Raw genomic sequence first — 25,684 nt, 5'->3', positions numbered from 1 at the left:
CTCACAACTCAAGAATCCCCAGCAGTGCCCTGCAGCAAACACACTCTGCCAGCATCACTGTCAAACCTAGCCCTGAAGTGCCAGGAGATGGGAAGCTCCAGGGTAACAACCAAGCAAACTCTGGATGCCAGAGAGGTTTTACAGGCACAGCCATCCTCATCCATTTGTACTCCTTAATCTACAGCCAGCTGGAACCAGCTTCACCAGGCCCCACAGGAACTCCTGATGGCTGCACATCACATTCTGTAATTCCCACAGGCCACCAGGACTGCCTGACAGCCTCTGCCACAGGTACCATAAGTTATAGAAAAGGTAATAAAGTTTAATTTAAGTGCACATCAGTTCCCTCCCCTAAGAAATGAGTCACCTTGGACTCAACATTAATCTTGTTCTAGGCCACTGTGGCAGCAAACATTGGTGTCATTGCAGAAACCATTTGTAATTCCTCTTTATAATTTAAACTGGCATTTGGAGGAAGCCAGTAAGCCACGCTTACACTAGTTTCTGCTAGGATTTTAATCAATTTTAACCACATGAATCAGTTCAAAATCTCATCTTTCTGAGAAAGAATCACCCAACAGATACACTCACACTGGAAAAAACAAGTCAATAAAAAAAGCAACATTCAAGTACATTTGCTGGCAGAGTTTGAATGGGGGAACACCACTAATCCTTCAGATTTGGAAGGAATACCCTCCATCAAGGAAACTATTCATGCTGAAAGGCAAGAGCTGCACTCATCACATTTTGTCCAGCCTGGATTTGCAAAGAATGGAAGCCTTGATGACATGATTACTTACCAAGGTGGGAAAAGCATTAATGGATGCCTTCAACAGAACAAAAAAAAAAATACAAACACACACACCTTCTTAATTCTACTTCATACACATCTCTCCATGTTTCAGCTAAAAAGAACAGATGTGGAAAAGAGCCGTCTGATACATGTGTTTTATGAAATTTTGACATTAAATTTAAAATCTAGTAGAAAGAATTTTGTACTGGAGCTGAGATGTGAAGAGGGAGTTCAACCAAACAGCTGTCCTGAAGTATCAGACATTTTCCTTGGTACCTTCTGTCAGATAATATCTTCTAAGAGAAAAGAAAATAACCACTCTGCCAAGAATTCCTCCTACTCCTTTAATCGTTATTTTTAACTTCAGGGCTAACTTTAAAAGTTAACATTTTAACATCTCTCCAACAAAAGATGGATTCAAAGCAAATGGACCCTCCACAAATGACTGATCTTAAACTTGGAGGTTTCAGTCTGAAGTCCCCAAATCCTTGTTAGGCACCATCTGTCAGATGGAGCAGGGTAACACACAAACTCTTGGTCATCAAAGTTCACAAATTTACTTGCTATTTAACATGAACTTGTCCTGTTTTATAATTTTGTTTGGCTAAGGACTGACAAATGCTCAGCTCAGCTAAAACTTCTCTGGAGTTCCAGCTGGCAAACAAACAGAACTCACTTAGTAACAGTGACCCACTTGATTTCAATGGTAAAAACAGATGCTTTGGGCAAAATTATTCAATTGACAGTTAAACTGGTTTAAGTACGTCACAGTAAGTTCACAAGCAGAAATTCAGCTTATTGCTTTAATGATTACTGGCTGAACTGGTGTACTTTTGTAGCACAGATGCACTGCACAACAGAGACAAGCACGAGAGAATCCATGCAACCTCCATCAATCTTCCTAAGGTTATTCCTATTACAAGGAGTATTTGGGGAAAAAACTTATATCTGCAATATGCAAAATGAAATTCTGAGATAAGGGACAGATAATTAACAGCTTTGTTTGCTGGTTCCTGTGCCCCCATCATCCCTCTCCCCCAGGAGGTACAGGAGGTGTTTAAGTTAGAGAAAGAAATCCACGAAAGCTTTCTGCAGGCAGCAGTAAGAATCAGCACACAACTCCACTTGCATTCTGCTTTTCTCACCAAGATCCCTTCAGACCAAATCATTATTGCATTACAAAACTTCTACGAACATGGTTTTGGCTTTTATGTACAACTATATAGTACATACTTGCAAACCCACGTTCTTAAATATAAATACAACCCTTCCCACACAGGATAAATCAGAAAGTGTGAAATATTTTAAGTAATATTAGAATATTAAAAAAAAAAAATCACTTTTGAAAACCCAAAGGGAAAAAATAGCCAAATATTTAATACAATTGTTATCAGAATGCAAGATAAACACTCTTGTCAGGCATAGGAACAACCTCCAACAACTGACCCTTGGCACTCAGTAACTTAAAAAATACCACACAGAATTTCAGCTGCTTCATTTCAGAAGGAGAAAAGGTTGTAAGGAACTGGAGGTATCAGGAAATACTGAGGCATCTCTTCCCAAAAGGAAGTGTGCATGTCTAACTACTCACACAACACAAAAATAAACCAGAATATTTATTAGCTCAGAGAAACCAAACACAGCATACCCACAAAAACATTTACACCTTATCAAATATGTTAAACAAAGCAGCTCCACTAATTAGCTTTTTGATTACAACAACCATGAAGTGACTTTGTGAAACATTAAGGAACAGCATGAGACATACTAGTGGAGCCAGAGTTTCAAATGAAGTGTTTTACTCTAAAAATAGTTGCATATTTCAAGTGTTGAACCTGCTCGTATGCTGGGGCACGCGATATCTGCTTCTGGGAAGCTACAGCACAGGAGTTAACTCACAAGGTCAATAACTGAAGAAAACCCTGCTCTCACATGGCTCTGTTCTTTAACAGCACTGCGAGAATTATCCAGCATTTCCTTAGGAAAGCACTAAAATACAAAACAAAATTGGTATTTGAATGTTTTTTGAAGCAGCTGACTTCAAAAATACTTTCAGAAAGCCTGTAAACATTTACAACACAGTATGTGTATTAATACAACATTATTACTTTCAAGGTCAGTATTACACATGCAGTTTCTTGGAGCTACATATTTTGGTGTTATTTTTAACATCTGACAGAGCATCTTGTACTGTTGCAAGCTCTACACTGTTTACAAATACTCCCAAGCTGCAGCTGCTGACTCTACAGAGCATGTCTTGCCATAGCAAAAAGAAAAGTAATTTTAATTATCCATTAATGGCATTTTTTACAGTACTATATGCACTCGTGTTCTGCAGATTGGCTTTATAATTTTTCCACCCTTTGACAATTACATGGAACAACAGGATTTGGTTACAAGAATATCCATTTCTACAAAAGGTCAAAAAAGTCCAAGTACACTTGAGAGACACGTCTAACCCTGTTCAGATTATGGATGAACTTCACAGCCTCTCTCAGCAGGTGCTATTTCAGGAACCTCTACATTTGGCTTACTTTTTTAAATGGAAATGCAGAGATAAAAAAAGCTGGTTTGAAATCAAATGCCAAGTTTCTGTTTTAATTCTTCATTCTCCCAAAATATTTAACCGCCAGCACAAGAGCAGAAGGTAGCAGTAAACAACTTACCCACACAAGCATTTAGGAACAGCCAGTCAGTCTTTTTCATTCTATTTTTTATTTGCTTTAGTTTTTTGAAGTCAACTTCAAGCTCCTCCTTGCTGCCAACAGCTCCAGCCAATTCAATTCTTTGGAAGTCCATTTTCACATCAGATTCACGTTTGGTTGTTGGTGGAGATCTTCTTTGGCTATTACCACTACTAGAGCTGCCTCTCCACCGAGCCCTGTCTTGCTCATTTATGATGGAAGAAGCCTCTTCTGTGTCAGCCAGTTCTATTGCTTCAATGTTGTTGGGTCTGGGGTGGTCACACACAACACATTTCCTGGCCTTGGCCCAGTTTTCATATGTACAAACAGAACAAGTCCAGTGCTGAGCCCTTGTGTTCAGTTTATTTCGGTCATTGTATTCCTCACACGGATCCACGGAAAAAGGGACCGGCCTGGAGCCGGAGCCCGAGGACTGAGGGGACTCCGTGGGGCTCCGGGTCCTGCGCTGAGACAAGCACTGGGTACACCTTATAGCTCTTGGCCAGTTCAAGTACGTGCACATGTGGCACGACCATTTATTTGCACTTTCCGTACTGTAGGATGATTTAACCCTTGGTCTTGCACTGGAATCCGGGCAGATCAAAGGACTGCTCCCTCCTTCAGTGCTCGTAGGATCCCAGTCCCTCCCGATATCACTGGAGCCACTTTTGAAAGGATCTTCTGTGATAATTGTTCCACTGGGTCTCTGGGCACGACACATGGTGCACTTGATTGCAGAAGGCCAATTCTCATATGTACAATACTCACAGGCCCATTTAATTCCACGCTCTGTCATCGTGCACTCCTTGAAATGAACTGCGGCGAGCAGAAAGCTGAGGGGTCAGAACACACCATCAGTACACACAGCCAGCAAAGGAGCTGTTCAAAACAACAAATGAATGAGATTTAACCCCATGGATATAAAAATCAGGCTGGCCTAACAGGCAGTCTTTTTATTTGATATTATTACAACATCTAAGGGGAGTAAAATCACTATGAAAAGGGTAAGACTTGACCTACCAGCAGTTTACACGCAAAATTCGGGATTTACTAGTGCAAAAATGAGTCCTATAATTCTTAAGCTCTTCAAATTTGCAATTCCCAACAAATTCAGAATACCCATTAAGCACTGAGGATACTGGGGAAATGACCAGTACAGCTACAAAAACAAGTTATAAATATTAAATTATTAAAATAAAACTCAGTATGAATCCAACAGAACAAAAAAAAGGAACACAAAGTCTAGGTCCTGTAATAGACCTCACAGGATTTGGAAGGACAGAGGGTATCAGGTGGGCAGTTACACAGTGAGTAAGCAGTTCTTTCAGAAAAGGAGGGTGTTGGAATTGACATAAAATACTTACAATTTGAAAATTTTAGAAATGTGCTTAACCAAGACTAGGTCTTGACTGGACATCGCCCATATCAATAGTGTTACAAAGTGAAAATGCCACTTGAAAGCAAGCACAAGCTGTGTGTGTTGGCAGGCTAAGACAGAATTTTCATGATACAAATTCAGATTTCAACCCAATTCCAACTCACTTTTTCTCTAATGGAGAGGGGATTCTGTCTTCATGCTGGCTCAGACCTTTTCTTCAGATTGCCGAATACGAAGGATGAGACTAAGCAGATAACTATTCCTGTAAACAAAATGAAAACAGAGTCATTACAGGTTTCCTACTGGACCTGAGTAACCAGAAAGTTAATTATTAAATGCCACACCTATTCTAATCCCAATTTACTCAGTTAAACCCAGTCATGACCTGCTGAGGCCACCAGAGACTGGTTAAAATAAACCAATATTTATAAAAAAACAGTGGCCACACAAGTGGTCAATCTGCTGAAGTAAAAGAAGTAGATCCAAGCAACAAGTTCACACCAAAACATCCATGAACACTCTCACTGCAATCTGAAACTCTGGACGGGGAAGGCAGAAAAAGCTTTGTGTAGAGAGCATAATAGAGGGAAAGGGTAAGGCAGGTAGATAAAGGACAAACAGACAAACGTACACAGCAATTCCTCCCTTAGCCCAGAATAGTTACCCAGCGTGTAAAACTCAACAAAGTGCTGCTTTTAAAAAGGCAAAACTCATTAAATACAAACTTGTCACATCACTTGACTGACACTTCTTATTTATCCTACTGCTACTCTCTCAGCTAACAAAACCACCCAGAACCTAGGAAACTAAAAGTAACAAGCTGCACAACAGGATTGAATTCAAAACTAGACACATCAACCCAAAAATTAGTTAATACCTGTTCCTCAATTAGCCAGTGTTTTATGAGTTAGTACATTCTTCACTGAAATACCTTCACACACACCTTGCTCTATTAAGGCATAGCTGAAACTTCTACTTAAATTTGCCAGCCTTACTCCTACTATCTCCTCCTGAGGACTCCAGCTCTGAACATGGGTTTTTTCCAAGAGCTCAAGTGATCTATTCAGCAGATCAGGTGGCTGCATGAATGAGGGGCTATCGCATGGCTGGGACAGAGGAGAGGGCAGCACTATCCTTTTCCATAGCAATCCATATTTATGCTGCATGAAAGCCCAGGAGCAATCAGGAGCACAGAAAGCTCTCTCATAAAGCTCGAGTTCCACAGTACTGCTTTGAACAGCCTGCAGAGCACTTCACTCCCACCTCTACATTATAAAACTGTGTCACACTGAGGAATGTGCTGAAAAGGCAATCACATTTCCTGCTGCTTCCCCTCCACCATTCCTGACAGACGTCCATGCCCATTTATAATGGGAAAAAAGGAGCTGGATCATACCAGGTGCCCCATATCTCTGACAAAGTAAGTGAAAAATGCATATATACAGGAGAATACATATATACAGGAGAATACAGTAAGTGAAAAATACATATATACAGCAGAATACAAAGTTAACTTGATTTTACTAAAGGTGACTTTGCAAGGAAGACTTTTTGGGAATTTTAAGGAAAAAAAGTTTCTCTACTTTGCCAAAGCGCCTCCTATATGAGTACACTAGACACTAGATTTATCTATTCCGTTTGGTCAAAGCTTTTCCCTCAATTCCCAAAATAAGGTTTTTAATTACTTTCTTAATAAGTTTCTTCTCTCTAGAAACAGTAGAGTTTTTTTAGGAATTAATGTTTTGCAGTTAGAAACATGGGAGAATTGAACAGGGTTTTCAGAACAGAGAAGGCAGGAGCATACTGCCCATGCACCTGCCCACTGCCACCAACAGACTGTGCCACCAAGGACCACCAGAACTGGCTGTCCCAATACTCCAATGCTTGAGAATAATTCCTAGTGGAGCAGAAGTTGGTTTGGTTGGAGTAGGTGATGCTTCCCACCAAATCCATAAACAGTCTGTGATGGGTATGTGTAACTGTAAATGGTTTCTTCCCTGCTCTGGTTTGTAAGGCCTTAAACAAAGCAGTTCCCACTGCAGAGAAATCCCAACCCACATTTGGGATGGGGCATGAAAACAAGACATCATCTGTTTTAGTGATATTAAGACTGGGAAAGGAGATTGCAGCTCAAGTTGGAAAGCAGCTGGCTGCAAAAACAATCTAAACAAGCATTGAGATACTACTCAGGAAACAAAATAGCTCAGGACATCCCACCTTACAGGAAAGCTTTCATAGGTATCACAAGATCAGCTTTTTAGCTGCAATTATCTTCTGTGCCACTTAAAAAGCAGATGCTCTCAGACATCATTCTTAGAGAGGATGAGTATGTGCAGCTTTGAAAGCCTCTGAGATATGAGCTCACCACCTCTGAACACAAGGCCTCGGGTTATTATGAAGTAAAGAATAAAAAAAGGCTCAATAGAGCAACACAATTTCTCTTCCTTGACAGCTCTGCCAACATCAAGTACAGTGAGGAAATTCACCATTGGGGTTTTTTTACTGTTTTTTGCTTGATCTGACCTCCAATTCTACCCACCACGGTAGCTCCCACAGATGGGTCTGGTGGGAGCAGAGCTGGAGGTCACGGACATCAGACCCACCCAATTTGTTTACATCAGGAACTGCAGTGACAGGACAAGGGGAAATGGCTTCACATTGAAAGGGAGTAGGTTTAGATTAGGTATTAAGAATAAATTGTTCCCTGTGAGGGTGGGGAGGCCCTGGCACAGATTTCCCAGAGAAGCTGCGGCTGCCTCTGGATCCCTGGAAGTGGCCAAGGAGCTTGGAGCAACAAGGACAGTGGAAGGTGTCCCTACCCTTGGCAGGGGATTGAACAAGATGAGCTTTAAGGTCCCTTCCAACTCAGACCACTCTGTGATTCTATGATTTCCTGATGATACAGCATCACCATCCAGCCACAGCAGTTTGAAGCTTATTACATTTTTTCCCTATTACTTCTTTGACTCTGTTTTCAAGTCAACTTGTTATTTTAGATTCCTCACAGAGGAGAAGTTGAATCATGGAGCACCTCCTCTGACAGAGAAATAGCAACACAGTGACTGTGAAGTGCAGGTGCATGCCTTTATGTCCAAAAAGCACGAGCAGACAAGAAATTAAAACCCACAAAACTTCAAACAAATTCCAGTTCATCAGTTTAGACAGTGTGCTGAGTATCTTCTGGATGTACCTGTAGAGTAACTCAATACACTGAAGAGAAAAATATATTAAGTTCTGTATAAAGAACAAAAAAACAAATCAAAACCTTATCAGATCACCCTTTTACTACATGAAGTCAGTTGTAAAAGGTGACCTAGAAGAACCAGTTTTTGGTGGTTTTTTTTGCTTTGCTTCAATTTTTAAGAACATTCTTCTTTTTGGGTGCACAGGAAAACACCAAACAGCTCACACAAACTGGGAAGAAACAAAGAAGGTCTCAAATACCACTTTTACGACAGGATATATTACACTCCCTCAATTTAATTATTCGCTGTGTCCAGAAGTTGTTTTTCCTTTGGCTCAAACAAGGAACAATATGGAGCTCCACTTCATTAAACCATCAAGCCCTCCCTGCAAACAGGCCAGATGCTGATTTAGACCAATCTACACCACAGATTTTTGCTGGGATGGTGCTGGCATCTGTGCTGGCTGAAACCTTACGTAAATACACCAATCAAAGCAGTGCTCCCACCTCCAATTCATTTTGTTCATGTCTATGGATTTTCAAATAAATCTGCTTTTGTGTTTACAGGAAAAAAGGGAGCCCAAGGTGCCAGCTTCAGCCTTCAGCAAGACTTGCAAGGCAAATCAAGAACCACCCTCCTTCCCCCCCTGCAGCTGCCTCTCACAGGCTGCTCCAAAAAGAAAGGCAGGCTGGTTCCTTTATTTTAAAAACACTAAAGCAACTTCTCAGATGAACACAATAAGCAGAACTACCTTTTTCTGAAAGAAAAGGATCTCAATAACCAAATGCAGAATCTATTAATTCAGCACTTCAGGAGTACAGAAGTAAAACCTTCCACAAATCCTAGCCTTATTTTCCAAGGTGGACATTTGCTGACTTTCCTCTCTTACCTTACCAAACTTACTCTACCTTCAGCTATTTGCTGTTCTTTCTCAATAACTCAGTACAAGCCTCCACAGATCAGTATATTAAAAGCAGAAAACTTGAACCTGGGCTTCTGTAGTTTGATGGGAACTAACAATAAGCTCCGTTGTCATCTCCTCAAATTAATTTTAACAAAATTAAGAACCCTGACCCTGTCAATGGAACAAACAGATCAGATCAGCACTTAATCTGGAAGCTTTGCAGTAGTATCTATGTATTATAAGAATGGAAAGATTATTGTGAAACCATAAACATAGAAGCATTTTCTGCATTAGCCCAAACACACTCAAGCAAGGAATTTAACAAACAAGCCCAGTTTGCTTTGGTTGTTAGGACACTTCTTTAAAAAGGCAATGATTCAGTCCCAAAGAGAGCAGCAAAAAGGAGAAAACACTCTGTCATCTCAGCAAAAGAGCACTGGAATAATTTTCTGCAAGCTGCTCTACGAGGTGGGGGTTTTACATAGGAAATGTTGATTTCCTTACAGAACACCAGCTGGCTGTGTGCAGTGCCGACAGCAGGAACTGGACCCAGACTGCAGCAGCCCCAGAATGCAGAAACCCAGAAACCCTTCTGAGCAAACAGATACAAGCAGGGCTGGGAGGCTCTGCCTGCATCACCCTCCCATCCTCAGGGCTGCTCCAAACACACCCGGATCACCTCTGCTCTCCCGAGGAGGGGAGCTGCTCCTCTGCTCCCCCCAGCAGCAGGGATGAGGCTGCTGTCTCAAGAGAAGCATCATCCAGCTCAGACTGGCACAAATCTGAATTCCATTAAACACCCAATCACTCCCATGCACATCACAACACAATTTATAAGCTACAGCAGTAATGGTGCGTGAGAAAAAAAAAACTGTAAATAGTCACACAGTTGCAATGAAAATATTTTCAATCTAGCATGGTAAGTGACTTCTAACATTTTCTTCAGTTTTGACAGTCCAGATCACCAAAAATACTCCTTACTGCAGATTTTTAGGTATGACCTGCCTCACTACCTAAAACTTTTATAAGTGGGGAATGAGTTAAAATCCAGGAGACTTCAGATCTCACAAAGAAACACAGTGCAAGAAACACAGTTCTCTTAACCAAAAAAAGCAAGAAAGTAAGAATTAACTTCTGAACACATTCAGAAGTCAGTTCATTGGGTGAATTCAGATGGGTTTCATTTACATAAAATTAATAAAAAATTGTTTTCATTCTGCTTTATGGATTACTATCTCATTTCAAAGCATCTTAAATCTACTTTATTAGGTATTTGTGGTATTCAGAAAAATTACGCTGATTTTGCTTCAGCTTTCTTTTCAATATTCTATTCACACTTCCAACACAACTGCTGACTTTTCATAAGCAAAAGAATTTATATGCAGCTTTAATGCAAGAGGATGTCCAATTTTGCTAATGCTCCATGCACTAAGAATGAAAACATCTGGCAAGCTTCTGATCTTTGGAGACATCTGAAATACAAGACTGACAATGAACTTTAGGTCTACAACTTAATGTAAACGGACATGTCTGCAAAAGCTGGAAACTTATTACAGAATTAACAGATATTTGAGAACAGTAAACATTTTCTCTTTCTGTTGTCTTTATTTTTATTTTAATGTTTATCTCTTGAAGCATTTCTGTGCTCTTAGCCACTACAGTTAACCCTCTTGTGCAATTTGCATGGTGCAAGTTTGCATTTTATTCATTACTCATCTCAAATGGGTCAAACTCCATCTAGCTCTATTACATTTGTGACTAAAAGCTAGGAAAATCTTAACTGCTGAAAACAACCTATAAAAACCCAGTAGCAGCAGCTTGCAGTTCAGCTCTCTTTCTTTGTCAGGCTTGTTCTTTTGTTTTGTTTTAAGCTCAATTAAAAGTGAATGACTGTCCAGATGAGATGTTGCTACACATTAGGATGGACTAAATATGACTGCTTAGAAACCAACACCATTTGGGCAAACAAGGGTAAGCAGTTTAACAGTTACATAATGCACGGCATCTCCCACACAATACTAATCAAAACCCAAGCAAAATTACTTAAAATAATGAGCTATGATAGAAGATTTGCATAAATACAGCCAGCAGCGTTTAATGAATTTGAACATGAACAGCAACAGATGAATACTGACTTAAGATCTACAGTAACAAACAGACACAATAAAACAACAGAACTGTTAAAACTTCTTTTTTAAAAAGACATTAGCCTTGGACAAAGTACAGAAATTGAACAAGATGTTTCTTTATAAAAAGTGAGGTCAAATACAAAACCAGTTTATCTGTGTTTAGACTGTGCCTCGAACACCAGACCCATTTTTGTTTAGCTCTCAGCCATCCTCGCACACAAGGAGGAAAACCAGATGTCACGCTCTGACTGAAAACACACGGCGCAGTCAGACATCAAAACCCTGAAACACTTAAACCTGTCCAACGGCAGGAACATTACACCAAGTCTTGTACATTTTCTTGTAATTATCCCCTGGACCTCCTCAACACTGGCTGACCATAAATTACAGCAGGGCTACACAGGCAGTCACCATTGGGAGGAGGAAAACCACCTGCCTCCCAAGGAAACATGGAAACACACACTCAGCACCCACTGTGGGGCACTTTGCTCCTAATTGACGATGAGCCACATTCAGACACAGCCAAGGACTGTCTTTGGTAAAAGCATTTGCTATTGGAATACACTTCAGGCAAGTCCCAGCCCAAGTGAGCCGAACAAACGACACTCATTTTATCCAGTTCTTCCTAAGATGCTGGCAAGGCAGCAAAGTATCAAAAAGAGGGAAAAAGAAAAAATAGTAGCAAAAATGCCATTATCACAGCACACAAAGTCCACTAGTGTGGATGCTGCTGCTTACCACAGTGCAAAGAATTAGTGTCAAATACCACAGAGAAAACAAATCCAAACTCCTTCTAGAGACAGTTCTTTTTTCTTTCAATCACCTTTTTTTAACCATATGATTAGTAATCTGTTTCACATCTCTGAGTTAATCACTGCAGGGTACTCTGCACTCCTGGAAAGTTTCAGAGTAGCAGCTCTAAAACAGTAATAACAGGTTCTGGAGTGGGAGTAAGTTTCTACTAAAGGCAACACTGAACAACCTTCTTTAAATAAGCCTTTTAAAAGCCATGAGGTGACATTTCTTTTTATCCCTGCACAGCTAAACAGTAATGGGGAGGTCAAAAATAAAATGTAACTAGTCCAGCAGCCCATCTGAGCCCTTCAGCAAGATAAAAATGAGCTCAGCAGGCCCCCAGTAAGGGGAGGCCTCTGCAGGTAAAACCTGAACCCAGTGGCCCATCTGTCAGACGGTGTCAATGACAAGCAAAGCCCAGGACAGAACACTCCTGACTTACCAGGGCACTGAGAACCAGTTAAACCAAAAGTGGATCATCAACACTTCTTGAACCCAAGACCTGTAGACTGAGGCTGCTCCAGGGGAGTACTGAAATAACAGCAAGGAATAAACATGCCAGCTGTCTCTCCAGATCCCTGCTCAGATACTGGGAAGATGATTGGAGACTCAAGGAATACTTTCAAGCCCATTAGCCACAAGTCAAGCTCTCACAGTGCACTTATGGTCCCAAAAGCCACAAAAAAAATAATCTCTCATAAACCAACAATCATCAAACAAACTTACTATTTTTTGCTGGAATTATACACACTTAGGAGCTTTATGACAGACATTTTTCTTTCCAGATAATCAACTGACTGCACCAAGAATCACAGAGCTTTTAAATGAGCGGACCTATAAAAGTGCGTGTAAATTCAAAGTCACAAAAAGATTACTGATCAAAACAGTTCTAACACACTGAAAAAAGGAAAACAACCTACACACAAAAAAAACCAAACACCCAAACAAACAAAAAACAGCATTCAAGTTTATTTTTCCTTCCAGAGTCACAGAAATCATGGTTCTAACAGTTTTCTTTAGTTCAGGAACCCCAACTCCTGAACATGTAGAAGTTACCAACAAACATACCCTACTGAAGTTTCTTAATGCCCACGAACTCCTCAGCAACCCCAACTTTCTCTGTTCTATTAAAAACAGCTTCTCAGGACCAGATGCTAAATCAAGCTGAAGTCAAAGAACCACATGGAGGATTTTGAAACCTTAACATTTGATTACAGAAGTAATGGCAAACAGAACCCAAATAAAACAGCACCGTGCCTTGGCTTCTGGCACAGCAGGAGGGAGGGCAAGAGGAGAAGGCTGCAGCCTCCTTGCTCACCACTCACAGCTCCAGACACAAGTCCTACTTACACAGCCCTCTTTCCATGTGCCAAAGCAGACACAAGCCCATCCTTCCAGCCCCACATTCCCTGGACAGCAGGTTACATGTCTATTTTCACTTTGTACCTCATTCTCAGCACTTCAGGTATTTTCAGCTCAGTTCTGAACCTAAAGATCTTAAATCCTGCGTCATCTCCAGCATTTTTCTTAGTAGTAAAAACAGTTCTTAATTTAAAATTTGCAAGCCATTTTTAGGAAGGAAAAAAAAAAGAATCCAACTTAGTAGACCATAATAAAAATAAACAAACAAAAAACAACAACAACAAACCACGCAGTAGTATCCTTGCCTTAAGAACAAGCAGAACAGATTACATCAAGACAAACCCAAATAACCAAAGGGAAAAATGCCAACTTCATTTCATCTCCCGTACAGCAGAAAATGCAAAAGGGCTGCAAACGTGGCTGCTTCTTAGACAAGATGCTCTGCACATACCAGTCACCACCAATGCTTCCACTGTATTACCTGCCCATGTTCCTTGTAAAAAATCTCCTATTCCTTCTGCTTTCTTGAACCAGGGACTCCATATCAGCCCCTCTTGAAGACAGCTCCCTCCTCAAACCTCACTGCCCTCATTCCCTGCTCCATCCCCTCCACATCTCTCCTCTGCCTGGTCAACACCAAAGTTGAGTTTCTGCATCAATGGGATATCATCAGAGGAAAAAAAGTTGTTTTGAAAAATGCCAGGTGGACACAGCTCCAGTCTGAGTACAGAGCTCCTGAACACCTGCCTATGCCACGACAGAAGGAAATATAAAATCATAAATATTGTTGTAGACTAACACACTCGTAGTATGACAGTTGTTCTTTCAAAGCATGCTAACTGACAGACCTCAAAGTTGTAATTATTAATCTTGCACGTCAAGAAAGCTCTAAAAAAATTAACTACACAGAGCAGCTGTGCTCCAGCCACTGATGATGTAAAAATGAGCACAGTCACAATCCTGTGCAAGCTGAAGCAATGACAGCTACACAAGAAATGCTACGAAAAGTACCAGCAAAGTGTCTGGATCCCAAATGCTTGAAATCTTAATTTGAAGCAAAAGTTTTAAGGTGTAATAAATTCCATTCAACTGACAGGACAAAGTTACAATTATCTATGTTACTAAACTGATTTTACCAAGCTATTCCATCTGACAAGAGAAATGGCAAACTCTTCAGCAGCTGTGTTGAAAAAAATTATCTTTTCAACTCTGCCTTGTTTCCCTCCTCACACATAGTACTATTTTTAAAAAAAATTAAGAACTCTGTTACAGCTAAGCCAGCCATTTTCAGCTGCCAAACTAAAGTTTAGTTCCATTTTAGTACCAGGAGACTGTGGATCATAATTCATCTAGTTAAACTGAGGCTTACTTGTTGACATCAATTTTGAACAGCCCAAAATAACCCAGTCTTCAAATTTTGGGGGGAGGAAAGGGCATGATTTTATGAAGAGAACTGGCAGTAGCAGTTTAAATGCTTTGCTGTGATTAGCAGAGAGCACATCACGACAAGGAATGTATTGATCTGAAGTTGTGCTAGAACTGATATGGCAAAGAGAAGCTGGAAAGTGAAACATTAACACCCAACTTAATACCACACGAAGGAGCCAGTAAATCTCACTTTAAAGAGCCTGAGAGAACATTTGATTATTTGATTGACTGTATTAAAAATAACCTCCCATTCAATCAGTAAACCATTTCCTACTTACACTTCTGGTTTATTTACAGATTCTTCTTGCAAAGGGCAGCAAAGATGGGTGGGAATTCCTGTCCCTGAGGACTTTACACAATGAGAACAGCCACACACAAAGCTAAAAATGTCCCCTTGACCCATTCTGAGCTGGAATTAGTCCCCAATTAAAGTCACGCTCCTGTCATGAACCCCGTTGATGCTTTTGTGCCACTCAGCATTCCAACTGCATTAATATTTGTAATTATACTTCTGAGAGAATGCTAATAGACACAGCTCCTCAGGAACAGATGACAGTGTCACCCCCACCTGCCTGCCCTTGCTTAAGCTGCAGAAGGAAAGTAAAGGTAGCAATTTCTTTTTCCTTCAAGAGAACTACATCACATAATTAGAGTTTCACAAATCCCACGAAATGCAACGCATCCAAAGGCTTTATTCTCTTTGAATGCTGTGACAGACTTAAACCAGAGGTGATCCTTCACATACGACATGCCAGCCTCCACATGCTGAAACACCAACTCAGCTTGGCCTCCAGAAGGAGGCCAACAAGAGTTCCAGAACACCTCCTGCTGCTCACCTGTCTCCCCCTGTCTGAGCAACTGCTGAGAAAAGGGGGGAAAAATAAATAAGCCTCACAAATCTCTTCTGTGAGACCAATAAGCAGATGGAAAAACAAAACTGATTACAACAGACCTCTCCTGAACTACTGTTAAAAGGTTCTGCTCGCAAGAGAGTGAGCTCTAAGAAGAGAAAGAGGGAGTTAATACACAGAAGACATCTCACCTTTCAATTTCTGCCCCAACAAACGCATGAAAGCACTAAACTCACATGCCAGCTCCACCACTTGTGACACGGTGTTCAAGCACAGCACAAAGCCCGTCAAACAACGTTTGTTTACTACACCAACCCCCAAGAATTCCAGAAAAAGTTGTCATTATTGCCATGGCTGAAAGTCACCGGGGCAGCAGAAAGTTCTCAGCAGCCGGGCTGTGCCAGCCGTGCAGGACACCCCGATCCATCTTCTCCATGATTTCTGCCACCCGCCGCTCCCGAGGGAGCGGAGACTGCTGTGCGGACAGGCTGATCCTGTCACTCCCAAGGAAGGACTCACAGACACATACGAAGGACTCACAGACACATCCATGACCTCCGCAGACAAGTTTATCTTATCCTGCCAGGAAGCTGCTGCAGGCTGGGACGGGGAAGGCAGACAGGGAGGCGCTGGCAGCGTGGATTACCAAGGTCTGCCTCGCTCCTTAATCCAACTTTCCTAATTTTTGTTTGGACTTCGGTTCCCAAAGACGAGCTCGATTTTGAAATACATCTCACACTGTACTTTACTTCTGATAAAGCATCGACAATAGGTGATCACAGAATGAATCACGGAGTGGGTTTGGGCTGGAAGGGACCTTAAAGATCATCCTGTTCCAACCCCCTGCCATGGGCAGGGATACCTTCCACTATCCCAGGGTGCTCCAAGCCCTGTCCAACTTGGACTTCCAAGGATGGGACAGACAATATCATGAAGTTCTGCTACCCAAAATCCACAGACACAACCCATCACTCCCATCACCTACTCCAGCACCGCGTGCAGATCCACACGGGCACATCCGACCACCAACAAAATCAAAGCAGGAGGGTGGGAGGCAGCACAGGCATGATCTCACCAGGCACACTAAGGCACCACAGCCCGGGGTCCGGAGCAGCAGCCACGGGAGAAAAAATCCGAGTTTCCTGCCTTTGTACGGAGGCTGTACCAGCCTGCCTGCCCTCAGCAAGCCGTTCCACGCGGGACACCGACCGCAGCGGGATCCGGGGCCGCGCCGGAGGCGCCTCCTCACAGCCCCCCCGACCCCGCAGCGGGTCCCCGCTCGGCCCCGGCTCAGCTCGCCCCCGCTCCCCCCGCGCCCCCTCGTCCTGCAGCGCTGCCCGAGGAGGGCAGTGAGAGCACGGGGGCTTTACCTCTCCGCCGGGATCCGTCCCTCAGTCCCTCAGGAACACGCTCGGAGCACTGGGAGCCGCCTGCGCCCCGCGCCGCCCCCCCCCCCTCCCGCGCTCCCCCCCCGCTCACGACATGGTCTCTCCCGAGGCGCCGCGGCTGCCGCGGCCGCGGGCGCTCCCACTCGGCGCGGCGGGGGGGGGGGGGAGGCTCTGCCCGCGCTCCTCTAATGGCGGCGGCCGGAGCGGCCCAAAGCAAAATAAACCCCCGCACGGCCGAGCAGCACGTCAGCGCGGCCTGCCGCCCTGAGCGCCGCCCATTGGCTGGACCCGCTCCTGCCTTCCGCCAATCGGCGGGCGGCTCTTTGCGCAGAGCGGTGATGTCATTGGTGCCGCGGGGTGCCGCGCGCAGGGCGGGCGCCAGGGGGCGCCTCCCGTGCCGGCCCCTCAGGGCGGGACCCGCGGCACCCTGGGGGCCGCTGGGGGCTATTCCCGGCTATTCCCGGCTATTCCCGGCTGTTCCAGGCTGTCCCCGCAAGGCCCTCGGGCTCATCGGCACCCCGCCACCTTCCCCGAGCCATACATGCGCCTGGCTTGCCGGAGATAACGCGCAGAGCGTTGTGGTGTGGAGGCGAGAGCATCTTCCCCACACACGCCGTAGTATGGGGTATATGGACATCGCGGGTTCCTGAGGGAGTAATCCCTCAAAAAACATACTTGCGATGGCACATGGCCAGGCAGCAACGGTTTGTGGATCACAGAGTCACTGAGGTTGGAAAAGCCCTCTCAGAACATGCAGTCCAACCTTGTCCCCAGCCCAGAGTCCTGAGTGCCACATCCAGCCCTTGGTCACCTCCAGGGCTGGGCACTCCAAACCTCCCTGGGCAGCCCCTTCAATGTCTAACCACCCTTTCTGTGAAGAAACTCCTCCTGATGTCCAACCTGAACCTCCCCTGGCTGCAGTTAAGACCCTGTCCTCTGTTTCTTATCAGCACTCGGGAAATATTTGACTATGGAACAACTGAAGGAATTAATGGGAATCTAGAATCCACCAGGTGCCATGGTCAGGTTGATGTGGTGGTGTTGGGTCATAGGTCTGACTCGGTCTCAGAGGGTTTTTTTAAATCTAAATTGATTCTGTGAAATAAAATTTAAACATTTCCTCCACATGTTGATTTCAGCCGTTCCTGACTCGAGGCAGTGAATGTTGGGGATTGGAGTTCAGGGTGTCACCCTGCCCAAAAGGGCTCAGCAGCCTCGCAGTGCAAAGCTCATTTATCTTCTGAGAAGAAAAGACCAGCAACAACAGCTCTGCCAACCCTTGGGTTCAGTCCTTGTGCTGGCTGTGCAATATTTTTTTTTGCTTTCCACTCAAAAATTGCGAGACTGCATCTTCCTTAAGCTGCCCTTGTAGGCTCACTGACAGAAAATGTGTATTTCTCCACATCCTTGCTTTTCCCTCGTGGGTTTTACATCATTTGATACATGATTTTTTTCCCCCACTGCAGTTACTACTTTTTATTTCAGGCTTTTATTTCAGGCAGAGAGATGTTTTAGCACTTTCTTATTTCCATGGTTTCATTCCCCATTCCCAGACTCTGTTAGACAATGCCTCGGGCTTGGAGTTGCATTGGGAAACTCATCCTGGACCAGCTGGATCCATCCCTTCTCCCTCAGTCAGCAGAAAAGCACCTGAGATGTTCCAGCAGAGCTGTGCTAGAGAAAATCCCTTTGTCCAGCAAGCAAACAGGACTGGAGTCAGGACAAGTAAAATGTAATTACTTATGGAGACTGAAATAGAAATTTGTCTTCATTTGCAATTAAATTAGTTCCCTATAAACATTGAGAACTGTTGCATGGGGAGGGTAATGTGATTTCTCTCTCCCAGACTAATTATTTACTAAATTCTCTTTCTGACTCCACTGAACAAGTTGGTGCATTTCTCAAAACATTGCTGTAGAAAAAAGGGGGACAACATTTTTTTCTTTTTTTTTTAATAAGACTTGGATAAGTCATGTTAAATAAATATTCCTTGTCTTAAGGACTTTTACCATCTCTATGCTTAGAAATCATCCAGAAAATGAAAATGTATCCCTTGCTCTTGGCATCCAGGCAAGATGAAGGAAGAGCTGTTGGGGTAAATTCTAAATTCTGCCCCAAATGTGCAACAATGGAAATTTCCAGAAATAATTGTTATAGATTAGACTGCATAAAAAGATATGAAAATACAAGGAATATCTTAGAAGCATTGACTCACAGAGGGGCTTGGATTTGAAAAAAGTTATGACCAACTGAAAAAAAAAATTCCAAGGAATTCTATGATTCTAGGAGATTTTAATCTCTGCACAGTTGGAGTGCAGAACAGAAGCATTCTGAGTAGTGAAAGAGGTCCCTGGATCGTATTTGGAGGAGAACATGTGGTCAAATTGAATTTGAAAATATTTACCAGAGCAAAAGCAAATCCTGGGCTGCATCTCCCAATTACCTGACATTTTTGATGTTGGTGACTTTATTGTAAGGCCATGTCTTTGGCTTTAGCTCAAAAAGCTGCTGGTGTCTCCTCCCAGGTTTACCTTGCAGGAGTTTGCCATTTGTTCTAGACTTAAACAATAAAATACAAGAGGAATGACCTTTCAGCAGTTTAGAACATTGATATTTACACATATAATTTATCCAAGAAGAGCTTTCAGACTTCTAATTTGGAGACACATCAAAATCTACATGACTTGATAGTCCAGTCCTCAATAGATTTGGTATTTGATCATCTTTTCTTTTTTAAATGTCAGGAAGATAATTCTATTTTTGTTAGAGGTAGCAGAAGTTGTAAGCAAGTACTAATTTCCTATATCCCACCCAAAATTTTCATTTTCTTCCAGCAGTTTAAGGAGAAATTTTAACACCCTAGGAAGGAATTTGGAACAGTCATACTCATTTGACAGCTGAAGCTGTTATTTTGGGAACCTTCCTTTGCAGAGCTGGATTTGCTCAGGCCTTGCAGCTCGTGTGCCTTCACACAGAGTTGTACAACTGCCCCTTGTGCCTCACAACAAACCCACGGCAGAACCGGGAGATAAAAATATCATTTGCACATATATGTGTTCCAGCTTTCTCTTCTCACCACTTTTCAAACATCATAAATCCCTGTTCTTGTAACTCCCCACCTTCCTTAGCCATCCTAGCTCCAATCTCCTTTCTCCCTGTTCCTCCAGAAGCAGAACTGATAGTAAATCTCCTTGTCAGAGCTCCCAGATTTGGTAAAACCCAAGCAATGTGCACAAATGCTGTGATTTTGCAGGATTATCCAGCTCAGAGCCCCGTTGGTTGCCATCCCTGCCAGCCTGGAGCAGCCTGGAACCCTTTGTGCCTGCGAGGTGTGAGCCTTGCAGGGAGCCAGCGAGGCAGATGGCTGGGAAGTTCCCTTCCTTTCCCACAAAGAATTTATAAATTTAGGATTTTTTTGGCACAACCCTGAGCTGCAATTTGCCGCTGTCTCCCGTGAAACCCTTTGAGAGCTTTGCCTTACAAGATGCTCTGATTTCTTTCAGTCCTGATGCTCGCTGTTAGTAAAAGGCCTCTCCCTCAACCCTGCCTGACGTTTCTGTTCTGATTCACCCTGTTTATACCAGAGCAAATGATACCCAAAGCTATAATTAGAAAGCAAGCGTTGAAACATTCCACAGGAGCACATTTGTTGCGTGTAGTAGCTGGGGAGCCTCAGCAACACAAAATTGTGCTTCAGGTTCAGATAAGCAAAAAAAAAAAAAAAAAAAAAAAAACAAAAACCTAATTATTTTCTGCTGGCATGGAGTGTTTTTGTGCTGCTGCAGAATTACCTCAGCTTGAATGCAAAGATTACATCTAGTTAGTGATGTCTAAGTGCAGATCTTGCTCTTATGTAATTCTCTTTACCCTGGTAACTCCTTGCTCTCAGGCAGGGCGCCGGCTCCCATCAGGAGATTCATCCTCAGCTTATCCAGCAGCAGGATGTATGTGCTCACCAGATGGTTATTTCTCACTAGCTGAACTTTGGATATGCAGAGCTCCCTACTCAACCAGCTCCTCAGATCCTGCTCTTGCTGTTGCTTTATCCTGTGTTTTCAGGAGCAAGGAAGACTAGCAACACTTAGATAAAGGGCGAGGAATAGAAACGCACAAAAATCCAAAGGAAGCACAGGTTTTGGATTGAGAACAGGATGTTTTAAATGGTTCACTGATTTGTTAACTGTTTTCCATCCTCTGAGTCAGCCTTTACATCCAGTAAATCCCATCTTTGGGCTGCTTTTCTCAATTCCATTTGAATCATAAAAGTATTCAACTCTAGCTAGATCATGATCCCCCCTATCCAGGCAAGGATGAAGTCAGAGGAGGCTCAATCACAGAACCATAGAATGCCTTGGGTTGGAAGAGACGTGAAAGAACCTCTATGGAGCCTGCAGGAGACCCTTCACAGCTTTCCAAGGAGTCACAGTGTGTGGGGGTGATTGTTTCAGGGACAAAACAGCCAGGAAAGATGGCGAATAAATAAACCTAGCTTGGAAAAACTGGGCAGAAATGTCTCTGAAGTCTGCACCCTGAAATGTATTTCAGTAGCAAAAGGAAAAAGGTTCAAAGTGGCGAGCACTTACATTGAAAGCTTCCGTGTTCTCATATTTTTCTTGTTTCCTCTCCAGTTCCACATGGAGCAGAGGAAGGGGGTGAAGGAGTAAATCCATTGGGATGGGGCTGTCCAGCTGAAGGCTTTGAGCCCTGTGATGGGGGAACCTTAGAAGCTTTCCTCAGCTGGGCAGACCTTGTGTAGGTGAAGGAATCTGGCCCACAGAGAGGCAGCTCACGTGGAGAACAGTGGGAAGCTGGGATGGTGGCCGTGCTCCAGCCCCCAGTGAGGATCTGGAGACTCCAGGAGGCTGCAGGAGCTGCCCGGCCCAGATGGTGAGCACAGTGTGGCTGCTGCTGCTCCCAGCACCATCAGCAGGGCTGTCACAGCTCAGGAATGCAGGGGGAGGACAGACAGGAGGAAAAGAGAGAGAGACCCAGGAGAATGTGAGACAGGGTGGTAAAGGGGAAAGAAAAATAGAACAGGAAAATGCAAAGAGCTCTTTGGATGCGCTCTGAAAGTCATCGGGGACTGCAGTGACAAGTCACAATGCAACTCTGAAAGGATGCAGCAGCCTGAGTCCCTTCAGGGGCATGTAAGACATTTTGAGACAAAAATCCATTTTAAAAATGGACTGAAATCCACAAACTTACTGCTGTACAGAAATGTCAGGCCTAAAGAGCCTGGATGGCTCTGCACAATGGCCACTGTTTCTCTCACATCACCATTGACACATTTAACTACCACCAACCCCAGACCCCTCCAAAATGCTTCTGGCAGCAGAAAATGAAGTGTGGGGTCAGCATAACACTGACTCCTCCAACACTGCCAGCTGGGGCTGGAGGAGATGAAAATACCCCATTATGCTGCCACAGGTTTTGATACTGGGTTAGGCAACCCTCTCCTCTGACTCCTGGCTTTTGTGAGCCCCCTGATGGCATCATCCCTCCCCAAACTTTGTATAAAAGCCAGAGATGCTAAACCCAGTGGCAGTGGAGCTGAGAGGCAAAAACTCAGACATTTTTCTGCTTTAGGAGAGGCCAGCCCTACTCCTGTGCAGCAAGGCAGCATTATCAGGTGGCTTTAATGTGGCCCAAAGTTGAGCCAAAGCTGTTAGAGGTTGGCAAAAGTGAAAATGGGATTTATTATAAATAAGGCTGTCCAGGAGCACATGAGGCAGCAGAGAAGGGACATTCTGTGTCTGGTTTGCAGAACACAGTGCATCATGCCCAGCATAATCAGCACCAGTTAATCAGATTATTTGATGAGCCAGAGGGAGCAAAATCTATCTTTGAGTTGACGTAATCCACCAATAGACTGCTTAAGGATTCTGGATATTTTCATTCTGTGTCTCAGAAGCCTTTCTCTTACCTATTTATTGAAACTTACCCTTTTTATGAGCAAATCTAGGATTAAACACAGACAGCTCAAATTGAAACCAGAACACAAACCAGTAAGAGTGAGATTCCAACAGAGCAGTGCCAATTACCACACTACTGGCTCAGCAGGATGGTGAAAGAATATCAGGGATACTTTAGAGCCATTAGTGGAGACCTTGGATGGTAACTGAGGAAGATAAAGAAAACAAGTCTGGAATTAAAATGTGGAAAAGACATTTTTTCTGGAACATCATGAAACATTGGATGAGATTTTTATTTTAATTCGAGCCTAGCCTGATCCATAAATTCTTATCACATTAACATGATTTAATATATTTTAGAGGTGTGTTCTGTAAAAATCTTTACCTTCTCTTAGCCTTCTTCATCACTAATAGGCAGTTTCAACAACTGCATAAAAAGTAGCTTTCCATCTTATTGCTAATTTAATCTTGCAGAAAGCTGTCTAGCAGGGTACCTCATAATGCTTTGCCTTATTTACAGATACAATGAGGGGAACAGAAAAATAAATCATTTTCAAAACAAATTACTTTTCTGGAAGGACAGTTCTTTGATTGCTTTTATTCCTAACTGTAAAAGAAAATAATTTAGTAATTATAGCTTGAGCAACTATTGTTTACTTGTATCAGGCCTCACAAAAGCTGCTGTGCCTGCCTTTCTTGTATGTTGTGTTAAAAGAATGGGTAGAAACAGAATAAAATAATTGCAAGAGAACATTGCCTGGCATCCCTGTCTCCCTCCCACTGCACAAAGAGATGCTGGAGCAAAGCTGAGACATTTATTGAGCAGCAGGAGGTCATTAGCTTGTTGTCAGTCCTCTCTCCATTGACAGCTTGATGTGGCTGTCTGGTAGGTAAGCTGCATTATAAACAGGCTTTTTGTAGCACACATTGCTGCTTTCATATGAAAAGTATGTTTGCTGTCTCCCAAATAATCCTTGCCACCCTGAGACATCACAGATTTTGTGTTTCAGGAACGTGTTGCTTCAGTTTTCCATCGACATGTCTCAGCTGCATCTGCATTTCTCTTGCCCAAGCCCTTTGAAGAAAGTTTAAGCTTCAAAAGCTTCCACTTGTATGAGACAGCAGCTCTGGAGCTGCCCACGTCCAGGCACAGTTGTAAATTTACAGGGCTCTAACACCAAAGGACAATTTAGAGCATCTCTGGGGTTGTGTACAGCTGAAATTGCTTAAATATCACAAGGACTTGGATCTCCCACAGAAGTCAGAGTGAGGACTGACGATCAGAGAATTTGGGGGGATATTTAACTGAGGAGTAAACCACTGCTGCCCTAAGCCAGCCAGCTCCATGTGCAATCATTCCCTGTCCATCTCACTACCACAGCAGCAGAGAGGCTGAGCCACTGACTGAGCTTTGCACAATGCAATTCAGCCTAATCAATAAAACCAATTTTACAAAATTATGTAAAATGTTGAGCTGCTGCTGGAATAATTGGAAATTGGTGAAGCTACTCGGTCTCAGGAGGGTTACATTCCTTCACTAGGTGGAGAATCTTTGAAATCCTTGTCCAGGAGGGATTCATGTCCTTTTTTCCTGGACATGGCTCTCACATAGCCCAGTTTCCCCAAGATTTCCCATGGTTCCTCCCTCTGCCAAGTCAACTTTTACAGTCAAGGGGCCTGAGCAAGCACCCAAGGCCTGGGGAGAAAGTCCAGATTTGGCCCATTGCCCACAAGCCACATTTCACTGGTATAGAAAAATCACATTACATTGGTTATATTAGGAAGAGTGATTACACAGCTGATCATAGAGTCACAGAATGGTTTGGGTTGGAAGGGACTTTAAAGATCATTTGTTCCAAACCTCTGCCCTGGGCAGGGACACCTTCCACTGGACCAGGTTGCTCCAAGCCCCATCCAACCTGATGTAGATGAGAGTCCAGGCTACCCATGTCAGAAGCAGAGGCTGTTCAGATTAATGGGGCTGATCGCCTGCATCAAATGAGGGAGCTCATTTCTCAAATGGAGCCCAAACCTGTTTGGATTAGAGCTTTCCAACCACTCTGCTGAAGAAACAGAAGTTCTGCCATTTCATTTTGTTGCTGTTTCTCTTATCCTGCCGTCCTGGCTTTGAATTTTCACTCTCTTATTCCAAGTACACATCTTGCCTGATTTGCTTCATCTTCAAGAGTTTTCCCAGTGTCCTCAGGCACTCAGGGAAGAGGCCAAGTGAGCTGGGCTTCCCTTAGAGCACACAGCTCCAAAGCTGAGCTCTGCTCATTTCTTGGCTGTCTTCCTCTCACATCAGAGAATATTCTAAATAAGGCCTCACTGGTGTTGCTCAGAATCAAAATAGCTGCTTCTTATTTAGGTTTGATAACCCCTGGAGAAAAGTCCCTTGGACTTTGGCTCCCCCTCAGAGCTGTTGACTGCCTCGGCATATGGTCCTGTTAGATCTTCTCAGTTAAACACTGTTACATCACACTTCTGTCAGCTGTCAGTATTTTCGTGTTTCTCTTGGAATGTTTGCTTCCTGTCCTAGACCTTCTGCCTCTAGAGTCAAGTGGTTGAGTTAGAATCTGAGGGTTTGTTTTCAGAGTAGATTTCTAATCCTCAGTGCAGCACAGAAAAGCATAAAATATCGACTAAGTGTAAACAAAGGGGTCAGAAACTAAAAGCGAAGACCAAAAGAGAACCACAAATATCAGTTCCTCAAACTCATTAGTTAAAAATATAATTCCAATGTTTTGGAACAAAACAAACAAGCTGGATTAGGTTTTTTCATGAAGTTTTTGATTGCCAGAGTACAGAAGGCATTTCTGTTTGTGCCAGTGCTGGATCAATACCCCAGCTCAGTGCAGAGGGATGAGTAGATTTG

The 25,684-nt window shown here is 43.2% G+C and overlaps 1 protein-coding gene across 2 annotated transcripts in view; it reads right to left on the bottom strand.

Moving 5' to 3' along the window:
* Positions 1 to 17,099, bottom strand: part of ZRANB1 (zinc finger RANBP2-type containing 1) — a 40,560-nt gene extending 23,461 nt beyond the window's left edge. Inside the window, exons 1-3 of one of the 2 annotated variants that reach the window (XM_030951583.1) lie at positions 16,880 to 17,099; positions 5,020 to 5,117; positions 3,460 to 4,310 (exon numbers count right to left, since the gene is read on the bottom strand). In XM_030951583.1, the coding sequence (XP_030807443.1) occupies positions 3,460 to 4,273 (814 nt within the window). In that variant the 5' untranslated portion in view covers positions 4,274 to 4,310; positions 5,020 to 5,117; positions 16,880 to 17,099. Of the gene's footprint in view, positions 1 to 3,459; positions 4,311 to 5,019; positions 5,118 to 16,584; positions 16,748 to 16,879 lie in introns of those variants that run through there. The other variant, XM_030951584.1, reaches the window with a different exon arrangement.
* Positions 17,100 to 25,684: the final 8,585 nt, after the last annotated feature.

Source organism: Camarhynchus parvulus, chromosome 6 (assembly GCF_901933205.1).
Source record: "Camarhynchus parvulus chromosome 6, STF_HiC, whole genome shotgun sequence".
Taxonomy (NCBI): Eukaryota; Metazoa; Chordata; class Aves; order Passeriformes; family Thraupidae; genus Camarhynchus; species Camarhynchus parvulus.
This window is presented reverse-complemented; position numbering and strand designations above follow the sequence as displayed.